General features: G+C 41.8%; 1 protein-coding gene across 1 annotated transcript in view; it reads right to left on the bottom strand.

Annotated features, from left to right (window-relative positions):
• zfyve1 (zinc finger, FYVE domain containing 1) overlaps window positions 1-19,138 on the bottom strand; it is an 86,271-nt gene that overhangs the window by 37,097 nt on the left and 30,036 nt on the right. Inside the window, exons 4-9 of the mRNA XM_073040417.1 lie at window positions 15,955-16,061; window positions 13,129-13,237; window positions 7,953-8,050; window positions 7,640-7,757; window positions 4,546-4,716; window positions 858-1,038 (exon numbers count right to left, since the gene is read on the bottom strand). Of these exons, the coding sequence (XP_072896518.1) occupies window positions 858-1,038; window positions 4,546-4,716; window positions 7,640-7,757; window positions 7,953-8,050; window positions 13,129-13,237; window positions 15,955-16,061 (784 nt within the window). The remainder of the gene's footprint in view (window positions 1-857; window positions 1,039-4,545; window positions 4,717-7,639; window positions 7,758-7,952; window positions 8,051-13,128; window positions 13,238-15,954; window positions 16,062-19,138) is intronic.

Genomic DNA, 19,138 nt, shown 5'->3' with positions numbered 1-19,138 from the left:
GGGATGAAGTAAGAAGCTGGAAGGTGATAGGTGAAGCTTGGTAGGTGGGGAAAGGGGGATGAAGTAAGAAGCTGGAAGGTGATATGTGGAAAAGTCAAAGGGTTGGAGAAGAAGGAATCTGATGGGAGAAGAGAGTGGACCATGGGAGAAAGGGGAGGAGGGATACCAGAGGGATGTGATCAGTAGATGAGAAAAGGATGCAAGAGGCCAGAGAGGGGAATTGAAAAAGAGGGGAGGAGGGGAAAAGAAATGACCAGAAGTTGGAGAAATCAATATTCATGCTGAGGTTGGAGTCTACCTAAACAAAATATGAGCTGTTGTTTCTCCAATCTGAGAGTGACCTCATCGTGGCAGAAGAGAAAGCTTTGGACCAACATGTCAGCGGGCACTCTCAGGCTGGAGGAGCAACACCTCATATTCTGTCTGGGATCTCCACTGACACTCCTCAACACTCCTCACTGACCTGTTCTGTAATCCTGAAATATGACTGCACAAGTACTCCAAAGCTCATTTCCCCACACTGCTCAATATCTTCCCTCTGAGCTGCAATACAGGCCTTATTTTCCCAGAACCACTGCCAATGGCCCCCAGAGTTCAAAACCCTTCCCTCCTGTGCCATTCTTCCAATCAAGTCTTCATCTCACTCTGTTATATGTGCAAGCTTTGTAACATTAAATGTTTCTGCTAGCATTGGAACTACATCTTGAAGTGCAGTTTAAGACACTTCAGCAGTACTGTACTGCTCCTTACACCCAATGCAATCACTGGTAAGAGGTGGAAGGAGGTACTGACTCTTGGAGAACATCAGTACAAGGAGAACAGAGAGAACAGCATCATCCATTTTAATTACTGATTACCTGTTTCAACTACCGCTCTTTCGTAACACTCGTCACACACCCGTACAGGGACCGATCCCCAGCCACGCTCTGGTACCGGCTTGGATTTCGATGAGCAGCCATCACAAAAGCCTTCGCCACAGGCTCTACAGTGGTGCTTTGCTTCCTGGTCTTCGAAAGGTTTATTGCACTTATGACAGTTCTGTGGAATGTACATAACACACATTACAAGTGTGTTCCCCCCCCCACCCCAAGATTTGAATGCATCTTCCACTGCACGTCACAACTTAAAGATAGTTGTGCAGAACCCTAGAAAATATGTTTATAGTTAATAATCAAATTGCAAAATATTGATAGAATGTCAACACCAGTAAATATTGATTCTAGCAGAGCCTTATTAGAAACGTGTCACCTTTGATCTTGAAGAGGAAGGATTGTGCATGAACCTGGAGGATAGTTTTCAGCAGACCAATGGGGAGTATAATTAACACCACTCACTCTGTGTCCTACAGCATTCTGTTAGCAGCCTCAGGACCAGACCTGTGGTGTATAACACTTTCCCGAGTCAAGTGCAAATATAATGAATATAAAAGTGCTACAGGGCTATGGAAACAAAAACTTCATGACATCCTAAAAGTTTCTTTTCCCAGCAGTTAATCTGATCAACCATACAAGTCAGCACCACCCTCGTTAACTTTTACACCCGTCTCTGCACTGCACGAAAGGCAGTTTAAACCACTTTTTATAAAACTGGTTACATTGTAAATACATGCTGGTGTTTATTTATTTTATTCCATATCCGTCTTTTAACCTTCAACTTTTTAAAGCTTTTTTATATATACTCAGAGGTCTTAGACACTGTAGCTATATGTATCTGCCTAAGACTTCTGCATAGTACGGTATCTGTCAACGTGGAGCGGACAGCGAGTTTGTAAATCTGGCTGGAGCGAAGTATGTTGGGATTGGTGAGGGTAGAGTGTGGGATAGGCGGCAGAGGAGTGCCAGGGGTCAGGTGGGGGGGTGGGACGGGTGCGGACACACCCAGCCCTGAGACACCAAACAAAGCCATTTGATTCCAAACAATTGGCTTACTGTTACATAATATCCCTCTGGTGCTTCCTGCTCCCTCTCCTCTCTCCAACCATGATTCCCCTCTCCCTGCCCCCTTCCCACTCTCATTCCACAAAAGAGATGCATATCAGGTTTATAAGCACTCAACTGCCATAACATTTGTTTTTATTTAAACAGTATAATTCATAAAAAATTACTACAGAACTGTGCAAACGTCTTGGGCACCCTAACTATATATATATGTGCACTTTTGCACAATACTGTATAAAAAAATTATATAATTCTTCATTCTTGAAAAGTTCTGAATGTTGTTCTTTTGTTGAATGTAGCACCAACACCACATGAAGTTCCTAATACATCTTTGCTGACAATGAAATGCAGTACTGAGGGAGGGCTGCATCTTTGCTGACAATGAAATGCAGTACTGAGGGAGGGCTGCATCTTTGCTGACAATGAAATGCAGTACTGAGGGAGGGCTGCATCTTTGCTGACAATGAAATGCAGTACTGAGGGAGGGCTGCATCTTTGCTGATAATGAAATGCAGTACTGAGGGAGGGCTGCATCTTTGCTGACAATGAAATGCAGTACTGAGGGAGGGCTGCATCTTTGCTGACAATGAAATGCAGTACTGAGGGAGGGCTGCATCTTTGCTGACAATGAAATGCAGTACTGAGAGAGGGCTGCATCTTTGCTGACAATGAAATGCAGTACTGAGAGAGGGCTGCATCTTTGCTGACAATGAAATGCAGTACTGAGAGAGGGCTGCATGGCCAGAGATGTCACCTTTTGCATGAGCCATTAATAAATATTGCAAATGCTCTGAGGATAAACACGATCCAGGCTCTATTTTGAAGACAGGATGAAAGTTGTCGAATTTTAAATCTCCCAGATCAGCAGTTGGAAAGAGAGATTGCCTGGGATTGATCACTTTGCTGCCAGGAGTTTATTGTCAGCTTATTTATTTAATTACAATTTCTGCACATCTGAACTACAATGGTTGCAAAGAGTTTTGTGCTATTTTGAAGAGGACGCAGAAGGTGTTATACAAATGTTCACAGAAAAGACACTCGTGACTGTCAGCAGATCAGAAGGTCGAAGGATAAAGAGCAAGAAATCAAGAAGGACCAGCTCTGGTACTGAGCGATTGTGAGGAGGATGGTATAAGAGTAAACCAAAGACCCACAGGTGATCTAGAGACACGTTCACCACAACCCACCCTGGCAGCCGGGGAATTTAAATAAACTTAGTCAGAGATGTACAGCACAAATGAATCCCTTTCCACACATGGAACAGATGAATGGCCTCTCCCCAGTACAAATTTCTTGTGTTTTGTAGCCTGCATGACTTAGCAATTCCCTCCCCGCACTAACAGCAAATGAACAACCAATGAAAAAAGAGGAGGGGGGAAAAAACTAAATATATCAGGGATGGGGTAAGAAGGGGAGGAGGGGCATTAATGGAAGTTAGAGAAGTCAATGTTCATGCCATCAGGTTGGAGGCTACGCAGCCAGTATATAAGGTATAAGGTATATCCCATCCCTAATATATTTCCCCCTCTTTTTTTCTCTCTCTCTGCCCATCACTGCCTGTTCTCCATCTCCTTCTGGTGCTCCCCTCCCCCTTTTTTTCTCCCTAGGCCTCCCGTCCCATGATCCTTTCCCTTCTCCAGCTCTGTATCCCTTTTGCCAATCACCTTTCCGGCTCTCAGCTTCACCCCATCCCCTCCGGTCTTCTCCTATCATTTTACTTTTCCCCCCTCCCCCTCCTACTTTCAAATCTCTTACTATCTGTCCTTTCAGTTAGTCCTGACAAAGGGTCTCGGCCCGAAACGTCGACAATGCTTCTCCCTATAGATGCTGCCTGGCCTGCTGTGTTCCACCAGCATTTTGTGTGTGTTGTTGGTAGCTTCATGGTGTTTAACTTCAGATTTATTTAATTATGAATCATTCTGCTGCTGCCTCACAGTGCCAGAGACCTGGGTTCAATCTGTGTGGAGGCAGCATATTCTCCCTGTGTCTCTGTGAGTTTCCTCCCACATCCTAAAAACATGCTGGTGCTAGGTGAATTGGCCACTGTAAATTGTCCCTAGTAAGTAGGTGAATGGTAGGAATGTGGGAAGAATAAAATTAAAAGGAATTAATGTTGGATGAGTGCTAATGGGGTGGTTGGTGGGCAGAGGACACTGACAGATCGAAGCTGGCAAATTCATACAGTGATACTCCTCTTGTGCAAGGGGCTAATTCTGAGATGGAGAGAAGGATTTGTCTGTGTGAAATGCAGCCACGCTAACAGGTACTAATTAGTACAGATTTACCATATGTTTTAAAGTGAACAGTACTTCAAAATCAAATGCGCATTTGGTAATTTTATTTAAATCTTAGTTTAAGAAATGAATTATAAATCCAGAAGTCAACAAATATCTAATTTTTCCTACAATTTAATTTTAACTTCAAATTTCAACTACAAGATCTTCTTCATTTTACAGCCATAGCTTGGAGAAAATGCCAGCCAGAGCCAGTAAGTCCATTAGAAAGCACAAAACAAAACTGAGTTTTGATAGTCAGTGTTTGTACTGTTGGCAGAAGAGTAATCTGCCCATGTTTCAGCAGTATTACATAGAAAGGTGTTTGCACTTACAATGATCTGAGAGTTGGGCCTCCAGTAGGAGGGTGCGATCTGATCTGTCAGCCAGGCCGTCACTACCTTTGTTGGTTTGGCACTAAATTCTGAAACTGATTGTGCCATAAAATTCACTCCATCCAGCAATCGACGGGCAGCGTTGTTGTTGTCCTTTAGAAATCCATCAGTCTGAAAAGAAAGTGCCATTTCATTGGTACAGTGTTTATACTGTTAGTGTATATAATGTACTGTTATAGTGTAGGTGTATATACCGTACAGTGTTATATAGTGTTGGAGTATATACTGTACAGTGCTTTATAGTGTTGGAGTATATAATGTACAGTGCTATGTAGTGTTGGCATATATAACAGTGTTATATAGTTTTACTGTATATAACGTAGCCTTACATAGTGCTAGCATATATAATGTAGTGTTACACCGTGCTGGTGTATATAAGGTACAGTGTTACACAGTGTTGGTGTATATAAGTTACAGATCGATTATACAGGGAGGGAAAAACTTAAAACAAGCGGTCAGCAAGTTAAAATAAGTGGTAGCAAAAGGGTAATAACTGGCAAAGACACTGAACATGCTTGGCTACATCCTGGTGTCTTGAAAGATACTAACAAGATTTAAAAAGTTTTCTGAACAGGTACTGTATATAGATATGAAAGGTTTAGCAATATGGACCAAATGCGGGCAAAGAGGACTAACTTCAATGAGAATCTTAGTGGGCATGGACTGGTTGGCCAAAGGGCATGCTTCCTTCCAGAAGGAAGGACCCATTTGGCTAGGTGCAGAGACAGGAGAAAGCAGATGCTAGAATCTGAAGCAACAAACAACCTGCTGGAGGGAGAAACTCAGCAGACTGAATAGTGTCTGTGCAGAGAAAGGAAATGTTGACACTTAGGATCAAAATATTGCATCAAGACTGAGAATCAAGAGGGGAGGTAGCCAATATAAAGAGGAAAGGGGGAAGGGTGAGATAAGAGCCCAGGGTGATTGGTAGACGGAGGAGGGATGAGAGATGACAGATAGGAGAGGGGAGGGGATACACAGTGACAGGTGAATGACAGATGAAGGCAGACAGAGAGGAAAATTGAGAAGCAGATAAGCAAGGTAGGGGGTGAATGTGAAGGCTGGAGAGAGGTGAGCAGGAACACAATGGAATCTGGTAGGCTACGGATGGTCAATGACGGAAATCACTGGGGGAGTGGAACCAAAACCAGATTGGGGGGGGGGGGGGGGTGGCAGGAAGCACATGTATGAAACATACTTGTAGTGGGTGAATGGAACTGGTGAGTGGAGTGGGTTGAATAGGGAATTTGATGAAATGAATGATTCTGAAAATTAATAAATTACTTTTATAAATGAAACCCTTTGAGCTCTTCCTGCTACGTTGATAACTGGAGAACTGCATGCATAAACCTCTTCAGTACATAGCTTAATAAATAACACTACAGTATAAGAACATAACATTATGAACTCCATCCTTCAATAAGATATTGATTGATATTAACTTAGCCTTAACACCAGGTGCTCCCCCATATCCCTGGGGAATCCTATAGTTCAATCTCCACTTTGATTGAATATAGTCAATAACAGTTATCTGGACTATGAAATTCCAAAGCTTCTTCATCTTCAGAGAGGACATTCCTCTATTTTGTCCTCTACATTCCTTTACTTTGATAGCTGAGCTGCAGAAATCCCAGTAGAGAAAACATTATCATCCACCCTGTCAATATTTCAAGAAGATCACCTGCAAAGAGTACAAGTCCAAACTATTTAAGTTTTCTTCACTTTTGAGCTCCTTCATCTTGGGAATATGCACTGCCTTGGATGAAAGTGCGTGTTTCCTTTAGTGAAGCAGGCAGCCTGCTCAGTGCGATCTCAGCATTACGCTGTAAAGCTGCAGCGAAACCCATCTACCTGCAACTACAGCCAACAGTATACATCCACCTGCATGCTAGCCTTTTGTGTTTTGTGGATTAGGACACCCAGATCTATCTGTACCACAACATTCTGTAATCTCATCCATGGGTCAAAAACCCTGTTGTTTTTCACTTACCCAAGGAGTGGGTATCATTTGTTCACATTATACTCCACCTGCCAACTGCATGTTCACTCATATAACCTATTCCATTGTACAAATGTACTTCTGTCCTCCTCACACCTTACTCACACTCTTGTCTTCATATTCTCAAAAAAATGCACAGTCACACCATCCACGTCTTCAATGAGGTTTATTAAAAGCTGAAGCCCAGCACTGATCCCTCTGCACCCCACTGGTTACCGACTGCCAATCTGGAAGAGGACTACTGTCTTCTGTTAATTGGCCAATCCCTGTCCATGCCAATATATGACCACTTGGTGCAGCAACCTTTTATTCAACACCTTATTAAATTCCATCTGGAAATCCAAATATGCAGTTCTATCGAATTTTCTGTATCCATTCTGTTTATTGCAACTTCAAACTCAACATTTTGGACGATAATTTCCCTTTAAATTGGTAAATTGGTTTATTTTATTTTTTACATATATCAAAGTACAGTGAAAAAACTTGGTTGGCTTGCCAAACATACAGATAATTTCACCACACTAGTGCTGAGGTATTAGCAGTAACAGAATGCAGAATGAATGACTGCAGTTATTGAGATAGTGCAGTGCACGCCCACAATAAGATGCAAGGTCTCGACAAGGTCGACTGGAGGTCAAGAGCCAACATAATAAATTCATGTTGACTCTACTCGATTATCTTTGAAATTTCTTATTATCTTTGTTAAGAAATTCCAGCACTTGTACAATGACCTGTAAAGTTAATGAGCCTGCTGTAAGAACAGAAAGTGCTGGGAACAGCAGGTCAGGCAGCTGTTTTGGAAAAAGAAACAATCTAATGTCATAGGCTGATAACTCTTCAAAACTGGGGAAGAAAAGTAGTGAAGAGTACTTTTTATTAATAATCATAAATAATAGAATAAAGAGATCGTGGAAGTATGAGACATCAGTTCTTCTAGCTACACCACAATGCAGAGTTTGGATCACAAGTCTAGTTGCTCAGTACAAAATGGAGACAAGCATGTGCACAAGGAGAGATTTAATTAGCTGTACTCACTCCTGTCCAAACGTGTTCAATTTCCGTTCTTACTACAGTGTCCACTGGATCCTGGTTACCAAACCAATACTGTCGACTCCGATAAATGATCCCACAGTTTGAGCACTCAATCACATACCTGTAAGGGGCAATAAACTCAATAACTTATTCAATATATTCACATCGAAAAAACTGTTTAAACCGGAATGCTATAACACTGTCAGCTTAATTTCAACAATATTTTGTTGGTGGTTTTGAACTGCACATCTGCTCTAGTGGGGCTTGTCAGGATGTTTGTGGTCTTGGTATTAAGTTAGAAGGTGTAGAGACTCACCCTGACCAGGCATATATGGCGAGGCCCAACCAAGGAGAGTCTGTGGAGGCAGATGTTTTTGGCACCACAATGACTTCTTTTCCACGCTCATAGCAAGCCTGTAATAAAACCATCATTTCATTGTGGTTTCCAGTTTCAAACATTTCCTATCTCCCAGAAAGAATACTACGTATTTATTTAGCATTTTAGACCTATTCATCAGCGATAATGGTTACTGAAAAAAAGTTCTTCTCCTCAGCTGCTGCCTGGCTTCATGGCAAAGTACTATATTGCACTGAGCTGATGTCTGCCTGAGCAGCAAGCGCACCATAGATGGCTTCTGGATTAGGGCAGGCAGCTCATATCAAGGCTTTTAAAATCACCATCATGTGATCCTTCCTGGAAAGTGGAAAGCTGGTGAAACTGAAATAAGGTTTATGCTTTTATAACCTGCTGAAACTTAATGCTGGTGTAAGATTATAGGTAGCTCAATCCTATGGAAACAGGCCATCAAGAGGAAAAATGGTTCATTTGTTCTCCCTAATGATGTGACACAAAAACTTGAAAATCTCAACAGCATAAATTTAAAAAAAACAAAATTATCAAACTAAGCCAATGGTAATTGTGCACATATGAAATAAAGAAGCTAAGCCCTCCTTCAGTACTATCCTACTGTTGTCAACATATAGGTCAGCAGGGTAAGTGGTGTCATAACAACAACCTTGCACTCAACATCAGAAAACAAAAAGGAACTTTAGGAAAAGGAAATCAGGTGAACTAGCACTAATCCTCACTGAAGAGCCCGAGCTGGAAAGGGTGAGCAGCTTCAAGGTCATAGGTGCATTTATCCTGAACCCAACATGTAGATGCACCAGTATCTCGACTTTCTTAGAAGTTTCAGAAGATTTGGCATGTCAGAGACTCTGTCAAACTGCTAGACAGGTACATGCATCACCACCCGGTACGGAAACTGCAATGCATAGGAACACAAGAGGCTACAGAGAATAGTGGACTCACCAGTTTTCTCATGGATACAGCTCTCCTCCCAATCACATAGCTACATGAGCTGATTTCTGAAGAAGGCAACATTCATCACCATCAGGGAACTAACCATCAAGACTATACCCTCTACTCACTGTTTCCATCTTGCAGGAGAGACTGGAATCTAAAGATGCACACCAATGTTCAACAACAGCTACTTCCCATTGCCATTAGGCTCTTGAACTGGCTTGCAAACCCATGGACAACATTTTCCTCATCTGGTACTATTAGCATTATGTTTTAGCTTATTTTATTGTGTATGTTATGTATAAAGAATGTTAATTTATATTTGTAATGTACGGCAAAAAGCTCATTTTCATGGCATTTATACTCTTGCTAGGTAGCGTGCCCATGACAATAAACTTCAACAATAACAAATAAATTCACCAAATTAACATTCGTCATGGCAATTAATTTGTTATTGGGAATGGATTGAATACAGCAATATATTATTAAGATGTAGTAAGATAAAGGCAAAGGACAAACGGTGTCCCGATTCACACTTCAGAGGTTGGCAAAACTTATTCCTCACTCAAACTTCATCTTGTTCCAACAAGCATTCATTACATAAAAGTTTAAGCTATGTCCATGCCATAAACAACGGATTGAAAATGTGACACTAGAGCTCATTTTAACAAACAACACTGCAACAAATGTACATTTACACTGTGGTTTGACTGATGAAAATATCAAATGTACTGAGTCAGAAATGTTGCTACAAGAAACTGTTAAAAAGGTCAGATTCCACAAAGTTAGCTCTTTTCAGTCAGCAGCTGCTAGATGCTTAAAGACCCACTGCCAGTGGAAGCTGCAGTGTCCACGTGTCTGGAGTGCACCATAATTAGCACCTGTGAACAGGCTCTAGACTTCTCCAACACTAAGCACCAGAACTGCTTTGATGAAATGACCTGAAAGTCCAGGAGATACTTAACCACAAACATCTGACCTTCCTTGAGTGGACATACCCTTGTGCCTTAAAGGAAAACATACAGCTCTCCAGGCACCCAGTGGGCAAGGTTCAACAGGAAGCTGTGACCTCAGGAACAGATTTTGGATGGAAAGAGCAAAAGAGAAAACATGGATTCTTCACCATCCACAGCCCCAACTAAGGTCACCGCTACTCAAGGCTTGATGTGAGCATTGTGGAGCTTGTTAAGAGTGATTTTTGGGTTTAGCACATAAAGCAAATGCCTTTAGCCACAATCTTCAAATCTGAATATACTGTAGGTTGTAGATTTAATTTAAAATGCAACTTGAACAATAAGTTCCTAAAAGCCTTGAATCACAGATGAGACAATGCTGATTAAGATTTATATAGCTGTCTGTGGTGTGGAAGGTGTGAAGTTTGTGTCCTCTTTCAAAGAAAGCATTGTAGAAGCATTGCAAATATGGAATTGTCCTTTTGTTTGTTTGGCACATAAAATATCAGGTAGCGTGGGCTAGGCTGCTTCATATCTACAAGTTCTTTTCTCCAGTCACCCAATTCATGCAACAACATTGGGTGTCAGCAGAGGGGTTCCTTTGGGTGACCCATCGTGTGGCCAGCAATCTTAGCAGTCTAAGTGAGTGAGTATTTTTAAAATTAGCACTCACATTTTGATCTATTGGGTCAGTGGTACATGGAACGCGATTTACTGCAAACACAAAGAGCTGAACTATAGATATAAAAGTAGTGTGTGCGAATGCATGCATATTTATGTAAGAGATAAAACTGTGTGTGTTAATTTGGTAAGATGGAGCCACCAGTTGCGAAGGGTAGTTATTAAAGGTTCAGGACGCAAATGTATATTCTTTCTGGGGGCTGCATTTTAGCAGATGAGTTTTGTGAGTTTGATGCAAAGTAATACAGCCGGCATCATGAGTTCAGGTGCTCAAAAGTGGCAGATTGCGGAGTCCATACTCTGGTTTTAAGTATGTACTGTTTAGCTGGTACCCATCATTTATATTTTGCGTAGTGTGGACATTAGTATGGAGATATTTCAGGGAGAGGTTTTACCCAGATATATCTGTCACGATGGCACCTACTGAGGTCAGGCAACATCAGATGAGAATCCTGATAATCTGAGACAGCCAGTGACTCTGATTACAACCATTCATAAGCCCTTGAACGCCGGGGAGAAACAGGGCATTTTGTCAGAGTTGCCCTGACTTAAAGTCGCATGTGGGAATTCAGAATTCTGGCGCAGGCTGGAGGAAATGGCTGAAATTCACCAGGTGCAACCTAAAAAAGTGCCTGAGGAATATGGGGGACAGTATGGCACAGGGGACGCGGGAACGTCAGCAATGAAGAAAGGTATCAATCTTTTAAAGGGGAAGTGACGCAGTGACTGGGGGGGGTGGGGTGAAGTGAAGTGAAGTGCCTGAGGAATATGGGGGACAGTATGGCACAGGGGACGCAGGAATGTCAGCAATGAAGAAAGGGGAAGTGACGCAGTGACTGGGGGGGGGGGGGGGCGAGAATAACTGGGGAAGTGAAGTGAAGTGCCTGAGGAATATGGGGGATAGTATGGCACAGGGGACGCGGGAACGCCAGCAATGAAGAAAGGGGAAGTGACGCAGTGACTGGGGGGGGTGGGGTGAAGTGAAGTGAAGTGCCTGAGGAATATGGGGGACAGTATGGCACAGGGGACGCAGGAACGTCAGCAATGAAGAAAGGGGAAGTGACGCAGTGACTGGGGGGGGGGGGGGGGCGAGAATAACTGGGGAAGTGAAGTGAAGTGCCTGAGGAATATGGGGGACAGTATGGCACAGGGGACGCGGGAACGCCAGCAATGAAGAAAGGGGAAGTGACGCAGTGACTGGGGTGGGGGAGGTAAGAATAACTGGCGACGATAACGGCAGTGATTCAAAGAGCTGATGAAACAGCCAATGATTATGCAGAACATAAATATCAAACATATCAGGAGTATTCAGGGCTGGATAATTGGAAGGCAGTCACCCCCAGTCTGAACAGGGAGTGAATACAAGTGACCTGGTCCCTTTCAGCAGTCGGGCCAGTGATCAATTGGAGAGTTCGGAAGGGATTGCCACCAGGGAGAGGTCCTTGCAGTCACTCAAATAGAGATCACCCCAACCCCTTCTGTACATCAATGAGAGGGCCTGTGAGCCTGATACACCTACCTTGCTGTTACCTCTGGAAAGAAAGAGTTTTAACGACTAGAGAATGAAGGGGTGAAGACAAGGAATGAGATTAATCGGCCAGCAGGGGAAGAGCCAACAAGCATATGAATGAAGCTGCATTTCTAAAGACTGTTGAACAATCTTGTAGGTAGCGATTAGGGATGATAGGGTAGATGTAGATGCACATAAAGTAATTGGGGGGGGGAGAAATTCTGAGGTGGAGCATTTCTGCTGCCCTATCTGAGTAGATCCTCCTTTAAAGTTGTTTTCTCCTGGTACAAATTTATTTTTGTCCAGGAGGGCCAAGAGGAGGGACCGTCAGAGTGATTTTTGGGTTTAGCACATCTAGCAAATGACTTCAGCTACCAATCTTCAAACCTGAATATACTCTAGATTGTAGATTTAATTTAAAATGTAACTCCGAACAATATGTTCCTAAAAGTCCAGAATCATAGACCAGACAATGCTGATTAAAATTCATATAGATGTCTGGTGTGGATGTGAATCGGGAAGTGTGAAGTTCGTGTGCAGTTTCAAAGAAAGCATTGTAGAAGCATTGCAAATCTGTAATTGTCCTGTGATGTTTAGCACATAAAATATCAAGTAGCGTGGGCCAGCCAAAGCTTTCCACTGAAAGCATGTCGATATGATCCTACTGTATCTTGTTTTGTCGAATAAAAAGGCTGCTTCATATCAACAAGAACCTTTCTCCGGTGACCTAATTCACACAACAGAAACCATCTCTCAACAATCCACCTGACCTGGCCCAGCCCATCTCCAGATAGACAAACTGTCATAAGGGTCAAAACCAACTAATAAATATATATTCTACAGGTATTAATAAGGATTTTTAAAAACACAAGTTTACTTCGTAATTCTGGAAGGGAATTATGAGGCATAAATCAAGAACAATTTGTAAAATATGCTGATACTGAACTGTTTTACAATGTAGAATTATTGCTTTTTCTCTGCATATCCACTGATCTCTCCAGCACGCTAGGTTTAACAACAGAAGTATAATTGAAAATAAACTCACCTTGCAAGTATACACCCTGTTATCATATTGGTGTGAGTAGCTGCAGCGGCTTTGAGCTTCATGAGGAATGCCATCCTTTGCATGGTTCATACTGTTCTTGCAGCCAACCCTAAACCAGACCAACATCATCATATCTGGGTGTTCAAAGTGGTTCCAATTTGTCACTACAAAATTTCAATTGCCAGACTAAGAGAAAATGCTCATCATTTTTGACCATTACAATTTATATTTTCTTTTACATCTTCCGTGCTTCCAAACATCTGGACAGGGACAAATATACTCTTTCTCAATGTCCTTCCACCACCACCTATTTGAAAGCAATTGGCAGCAACCTGGATTTACCCCCTAGCTGAAATCTCTGGGCTCTTTTATGGAATCACAAAATTAAAAAATGATCAGTTTAACAAAAACGTAATACAAAGTTTCCTTTAACTTGCAAGAATCACAGCTACCCTTGCATCCGGTATCCATCTCCTTCTTTACAGTTCCATTGACTGAAGTTGTGAGAAGCCCTGGCTCAAATTAGACTATTTCTTTCAATGAATGTATCCCATTCAATAACACTGCTTTATGAGCTCAACCATAAAGTGAGACTGCACTGTGGAAGTCTGTGTGGTTTTATACGAATATCTATGCCATTCCCAAAAACTCTGGTTTCATGATAATTACATCCATGTTGCACATGTGCAACACAGTAAATCTCCTTTGGCCAATAAAAAACAAGTTTACACTCAGTGGCCACTTTAATGCAAATATCTAATCAGCCAATTGTGCAGCAGAAAGTCAATGCATAAGATCATGCAGACAAGGTCAAGAGGTTCAGTGTTATTCAGACCAAACATCAAAATGCAGAAGAAATGTGATCTAAGTGACTTTGACCATGGAATTTTATGCAAAAGGCTGGGCACTCCGGTCAAAATTTCTGTTACTGTGAATAGCTAAGCAAGTAAAAGACGACCTGATTTTCAAAAGACATAAAGTTAAAGATGACACATTTCTTTAATATTTTTAAGCAAGATTACTTTTTTTATTTCCATCTTTCACAGTTTCAAAATAACAAAAAAGGAAAAGGGCCCGAAGTAAAAGTTTGGGCACCCTGCATGGTCAGTACTTAGTAACACCCCCTTTGGCAAGTATCACAGCTTTCTGTAGCCAGCCAAGAGTCTTTCAGTTCTTGTTTGGGGGATTTTCACCCATTCTTCCTTGCAAAAGGATTCTCGTTCTGTGCGATTCTTGGGCTGTCTTGCATGCACTGCTCTTTTGAGCCTATCCACAGATTTTCGATGATCCTTAAGTTGGGGGACTGTGAGGGCCATGGCAGAACCTTCAGCTTGCGCCTCTTAAGGTAGTTCATTGTGGATTTTGAGGTGTGTTTAGGATCATTGTTCTGTTGTAGCAACAATCCTCTTTTCATCTTCAGCACTTATAGATGGTGTGATGTTTGCTTCCAGAATTTGCTGGTATTTAATTGAATTCATTCTTCCCTCCACCAGTGAAATGTTCCCTGTGCCACTGGCTGCAACACAAGCCCAAAGCATGATCGATCCACCCTCCCCCCCCACCCCCCCCCCCCCCCCCCGGCCATGCTTAACAGTTGGAGAGGTGTTCTTTTCATGAAATTGTACACCCTTTTTTCTCCAAACATACCTTTGCTCATTGTGGCCAAAAAGTTCTATTTTTAACTTTGTCAGTCCACAGGACTTGTTTCCAAAATGCATCAGGCTTGGTTAGATGTTCCTTTGCAAACTTATGATGCTGAATTTTGTGGTGAGGACACAGGAAAAGTTTTCTTCTGATGACTCTTCCATGAAGGTCATATTTGTGGAGGTGTTGCTGCACAGTAGAACAGTGCACCACCTCTCCAGTGTCTGCTAAATCTTCCTGAAGGTCTTTTGCAGTCAAACAGGGGTTTTGATTTGCCTTTCTAGCAATCCTACAAGCAGTTCTCTCAGAAAGTTTTCTTGGTCATCCAGACCTCAACTTGACCTCCACTGTTCCTGTTAACTGCCATTTCTTAATTACATTACGAACTGAGGAAATGGCTACCTGAAAACGCTTTGCTATCTTCTTATAGCCTTCTCCTGCTTTGTGGGCATCATTTATTTTAATTTTCAGAGTGCTAGGCAGCTGCTTAGTGGAGCCCATGGCTACTGATTGTTGGGACAAGGTTTGAGGAGTCAGGATATTTATAAAGCTTTGAAATTTGCATCACCTGGCCTTTCCTAGTGATTACTGTGAACAAGCCATAGCTCTAACAAGCTAATTAAGGTCTGAGACCTTGGTAAAAGTTATCTGAGAGCTCAAATCTCTTGGGGTGCCCAAACTTTTGCATGGTGCTCCTTTCCTTTTCCCCCCATCGTAAAATTATACAAAACAAAAATAATACACTAATCTTGCTTAAAATGTTGAAAAGAATATTTAATCTTTAACTTTATGACTTTTGGAGATCAGTTCATCTTTTACTCACTTAACTATTCACAGTAACAAATTTTGACTAGGGGTGCCTAAGCTTTTGCATGCCACTGTATAGAGTGGTACGCAAAAGTTAGGGCATCCCGAGGATTTGAGTTCTCAGATGTGTAGGGGGGTGTGTAGGGGGTGGGTGGGTGTGTGTGTATGTGTGAGTGTGAGTGTGAGTGTGAGTGTGTGTGTGTGTGTACACACACACATATACATACGCACACCGAAGACTGCAAATGTTGGAATCATTATCAACAAACAATCTGCCTGACGAACTCAGTGGTTTGAGCAGAATCTACTGGAGGAAAGGAACTGTCAATGTTTTTAGTCGAAGCCGTGCATCGGGATGTATAGATACTCACTTACCCACAGCTGAGACACGTGCAGGAGCAAGTAAAATATTCATCAGGGAAGAAGCAGCTATAAGCCATTCGGTCATCTGCTATTTCTCCACAGAAACGCTCACTCAAAGCCTAAAGAAAAATTTTTGAAAGTATGATTATTCAGCAGAGTTGTTTTCCTCTCTAATGGTATCAAAATACCCAGTCTCTGTTACTAGTGGGCATAACCTCAACAGAAATGTTTTATAATTCAGGGAACTCTATTAGAGGTGAAGTTCCCATTCTGGATAACATGCCATAGTAATCCCTTTTCATTTCCCTCCCACATCTATTTCTGTGTGAATTAAAACACAAATAAACTGCTGTGTTTTACATTGAAATACATGTTTCATAATATTTGCTTACTTTAGTCATATTCAATGCTTTGATGTTAAAAAAATAAAGAAATACTACTTACCTTTTTTTTTAAAAACATGAACATCTACTTTTTGGATTACGATGTTCATTCTCAAATCTGCATGGAAAAGGACCTTTCTGCCCAATTCCTCCATGCTGATTGTCGCTAATATTTGGCCCACAGCCTTGTAAACCTCTCCAATCCATGTACTCACCTAGGTGGCTTTTCAGTGTTGCTGATGTGCCTGTCTCAATCACTTGTTCTAGCAACTCATTCCAAGTGCACACTCCAGATAAATATGAGGTGTTGCACTTGGGAGATCAAACCAGGGTAAGAAGGCACAGTAGAAGCTACTCCTAGTGTCCTTTTAGAAGTCTTGCTGCTAATTTTAAACTTATGCTCTCTTGTTTTCAGCACCCGCTCCTTAAAAAAAGACTATGTACTTTCACCCTGTCTATACCCCAAATTATCGTGTATATCTCTATCAAGTCACCTCTCAATCTCCTAAATTCAAGGAATAAAGTCCAAATCTATGGATCCTCTCCTTATAACTCAGACTCCCAAGTCCTGGCGACATCACGGTAAATCATGCTTTTTAGTTTAATAACATCTTTCCAGTGACAGGGTGACCAAAATTATACAGAATACTCCAAATGTGGCCTCACCATTGTCTTATATAACCACATGGAACATCCCAACACCGATATTCAATGCCCTGGCTGATGAACGCCTTCATCACCCTATTTCCCTGTGATGCAAACTATGCACGTGCACTCCCAGGTCCCTCTTCCAGAACACTCCATGGGACCTCACCATTCACTGCGCCTCCTACCCCGGTATATCTCCCAATTGCAGCACCTCACAGTTATCTGCCTAGCCTCAGCCCACATATCTAGATGATCAAGATCTCCTTGTGATTTTTCATAACCTTCTTCACTGTCTACAACACCAGCTATTTTAGTATCATCTGCAAACTTACTAACCATGCCCTGTACGTTCACATCCAAATCATTTTGATAATTCACAAAACAAAATCGTTCTCAGCACCAACCCCGCTGGCACACCTAGACATAGGCCTGCAGTCCAAGAAACAGCCCTCAACTACCATGCTCTGCTTCCTACCAGTGAGCCATTTATGAATCCAGTTAGACATCTCTTCCCGATCCCATGCAATCTAACCCTCCAGACTAGCCTGCCATGAAAGCCCTTGTCAAAGGCCTTGCTAAAGTTCACACAGACAATACCTAACCACTCTACCCTCTCCATTTTTCTTGGTTACTTCCTCAAAGAACAACAAGAGATTTGTCAGACATGTTTTTCTATATGCAAAGCCGTGCTGACATCCCCAAATCAGAGCCCATCTCCACAGTGATAATTTACACACCTCCTATTCTTATTGGAGTATAAAATATTATGGAGTATAAAACTTGTATTATTTGCTGTGTAACCAAAACTATGTGAAATGCTAAAAACTATGTGGAATGCTAGAGACAATGGTGTGTTGGTATATGCTAGTGAGAGGTGGCTGGGAGAGATAGTCAGCTTTGAAGTTTGCTATGTGCTCTGCATGTATCCAATTGAATGTAGACGACAATGGTGTGGTAATAAAAGGTAGCTAAGAGATGTTTTGCTTTGAACTTGTCTGCTGTGTAACTAAAGCTATGTAGTCAGCCTTGATGTAGATTATGTAGTTTGAACTTGTTATTTGAAATCTTAAGAATGTAGGAGACAATATGTGTTAATAAAAGGTAGCTAAGAGATGTAGACTAGAACATGAATAAGTCAATAGTTAAAAACAATAGTGGCGGATGTACTTGTGATATGCACCTGTAGACCGCTTGGATATGTTAATGCAGCTAAACCAGGAGATTGCTTTAAAAAGCTGCTATGTCCGAGAATCGGTAGACAATCAGCGACTAGCTCAATGACTGTCTCAGCTTTGATTTGCAAATTAAAGTTTAACCCTTCTTGAAGAATCTTCTGCGTCTCCTGGTCATTTGTAAGGCACGAAAAACCACGACATTCTCAAAACCTGCGACACTTCATTTTAATCAACTGTTTGGCATCCATTTACAATCTCCATTGACTAGTGTCTTTGTGCAATCTTTCATTTCTTTACAAGTGAACTTATTGTTCTGTACAACATCAACTTTTCAACATTGTCATCTTACTAACTGAACAAAATTTGTCACAAAGGTTACATGGGTACATGATAAATAAAACTGCAGAAAAATCTCACAAATAATAGAATAGTTCATTTTTATTTAATTGAGATTCAGCACAGAGCAGGCTTTTCCGGCCCTTCGAGCCACGCCATCCAGCAACCCCCAAGTTAATCCTAACCAATTAACCTACCAACCAGCACGTCTCCGGACTGTCATTTAAAATAAAATTGGATAGGTATATGGACAGGAAAGGAATGGAGGGTTATGGGCTGAGTGCAGGTCAGTGGGACTAGGTGAGAGAGTAAGTGTTCAACACAGACTAGAAGGGTCGAGATGGCCTGTTTCCGTTCTGTAATTGTTATATGATTAGATGACTGTGGGAGGAAACAGGATCACCTGGAGGAAACCCACACGGTCACAGGGAGAACATACAGGCAATGGCAGGAATTGAAGCCAGGTCACCTGTACTGTAAATACTGTGCTAACCACTACAATAAATAGCCAGATAAAGGTTACTGCTGCCAAAATTGACAAAGGATTGTTGATCAGAACATTTACAGTCCTAATGGCCCTCCTCTTTAAAGGCCGTGGGAAGGAGAAAGTGCAGGGACAATTATTGATGGAAGAATTTGTGCAACCTCAGTAGA

This window comes from Hemitrygon akajei, chromosome 3 (genome assembly GCF_048418815.1).
Source record: "Hemitrygon akajei chromosome 3, sHemAka1.3, whole genome shotgun sequence".
In the NCBI taxonomy this organism is placed as follows: Eukaryota; Metazoa; Chordata; class Chondrichthyes; order Myliobatiformes; family Dasyatidae; genus Hemitrygon; species Hemitrygon akajei.
The sequence above is the reverse complement of the archived record's forward strand: the minus strand, read 5'-3'. Positions and strand labels throughout refer to the sequence as shown.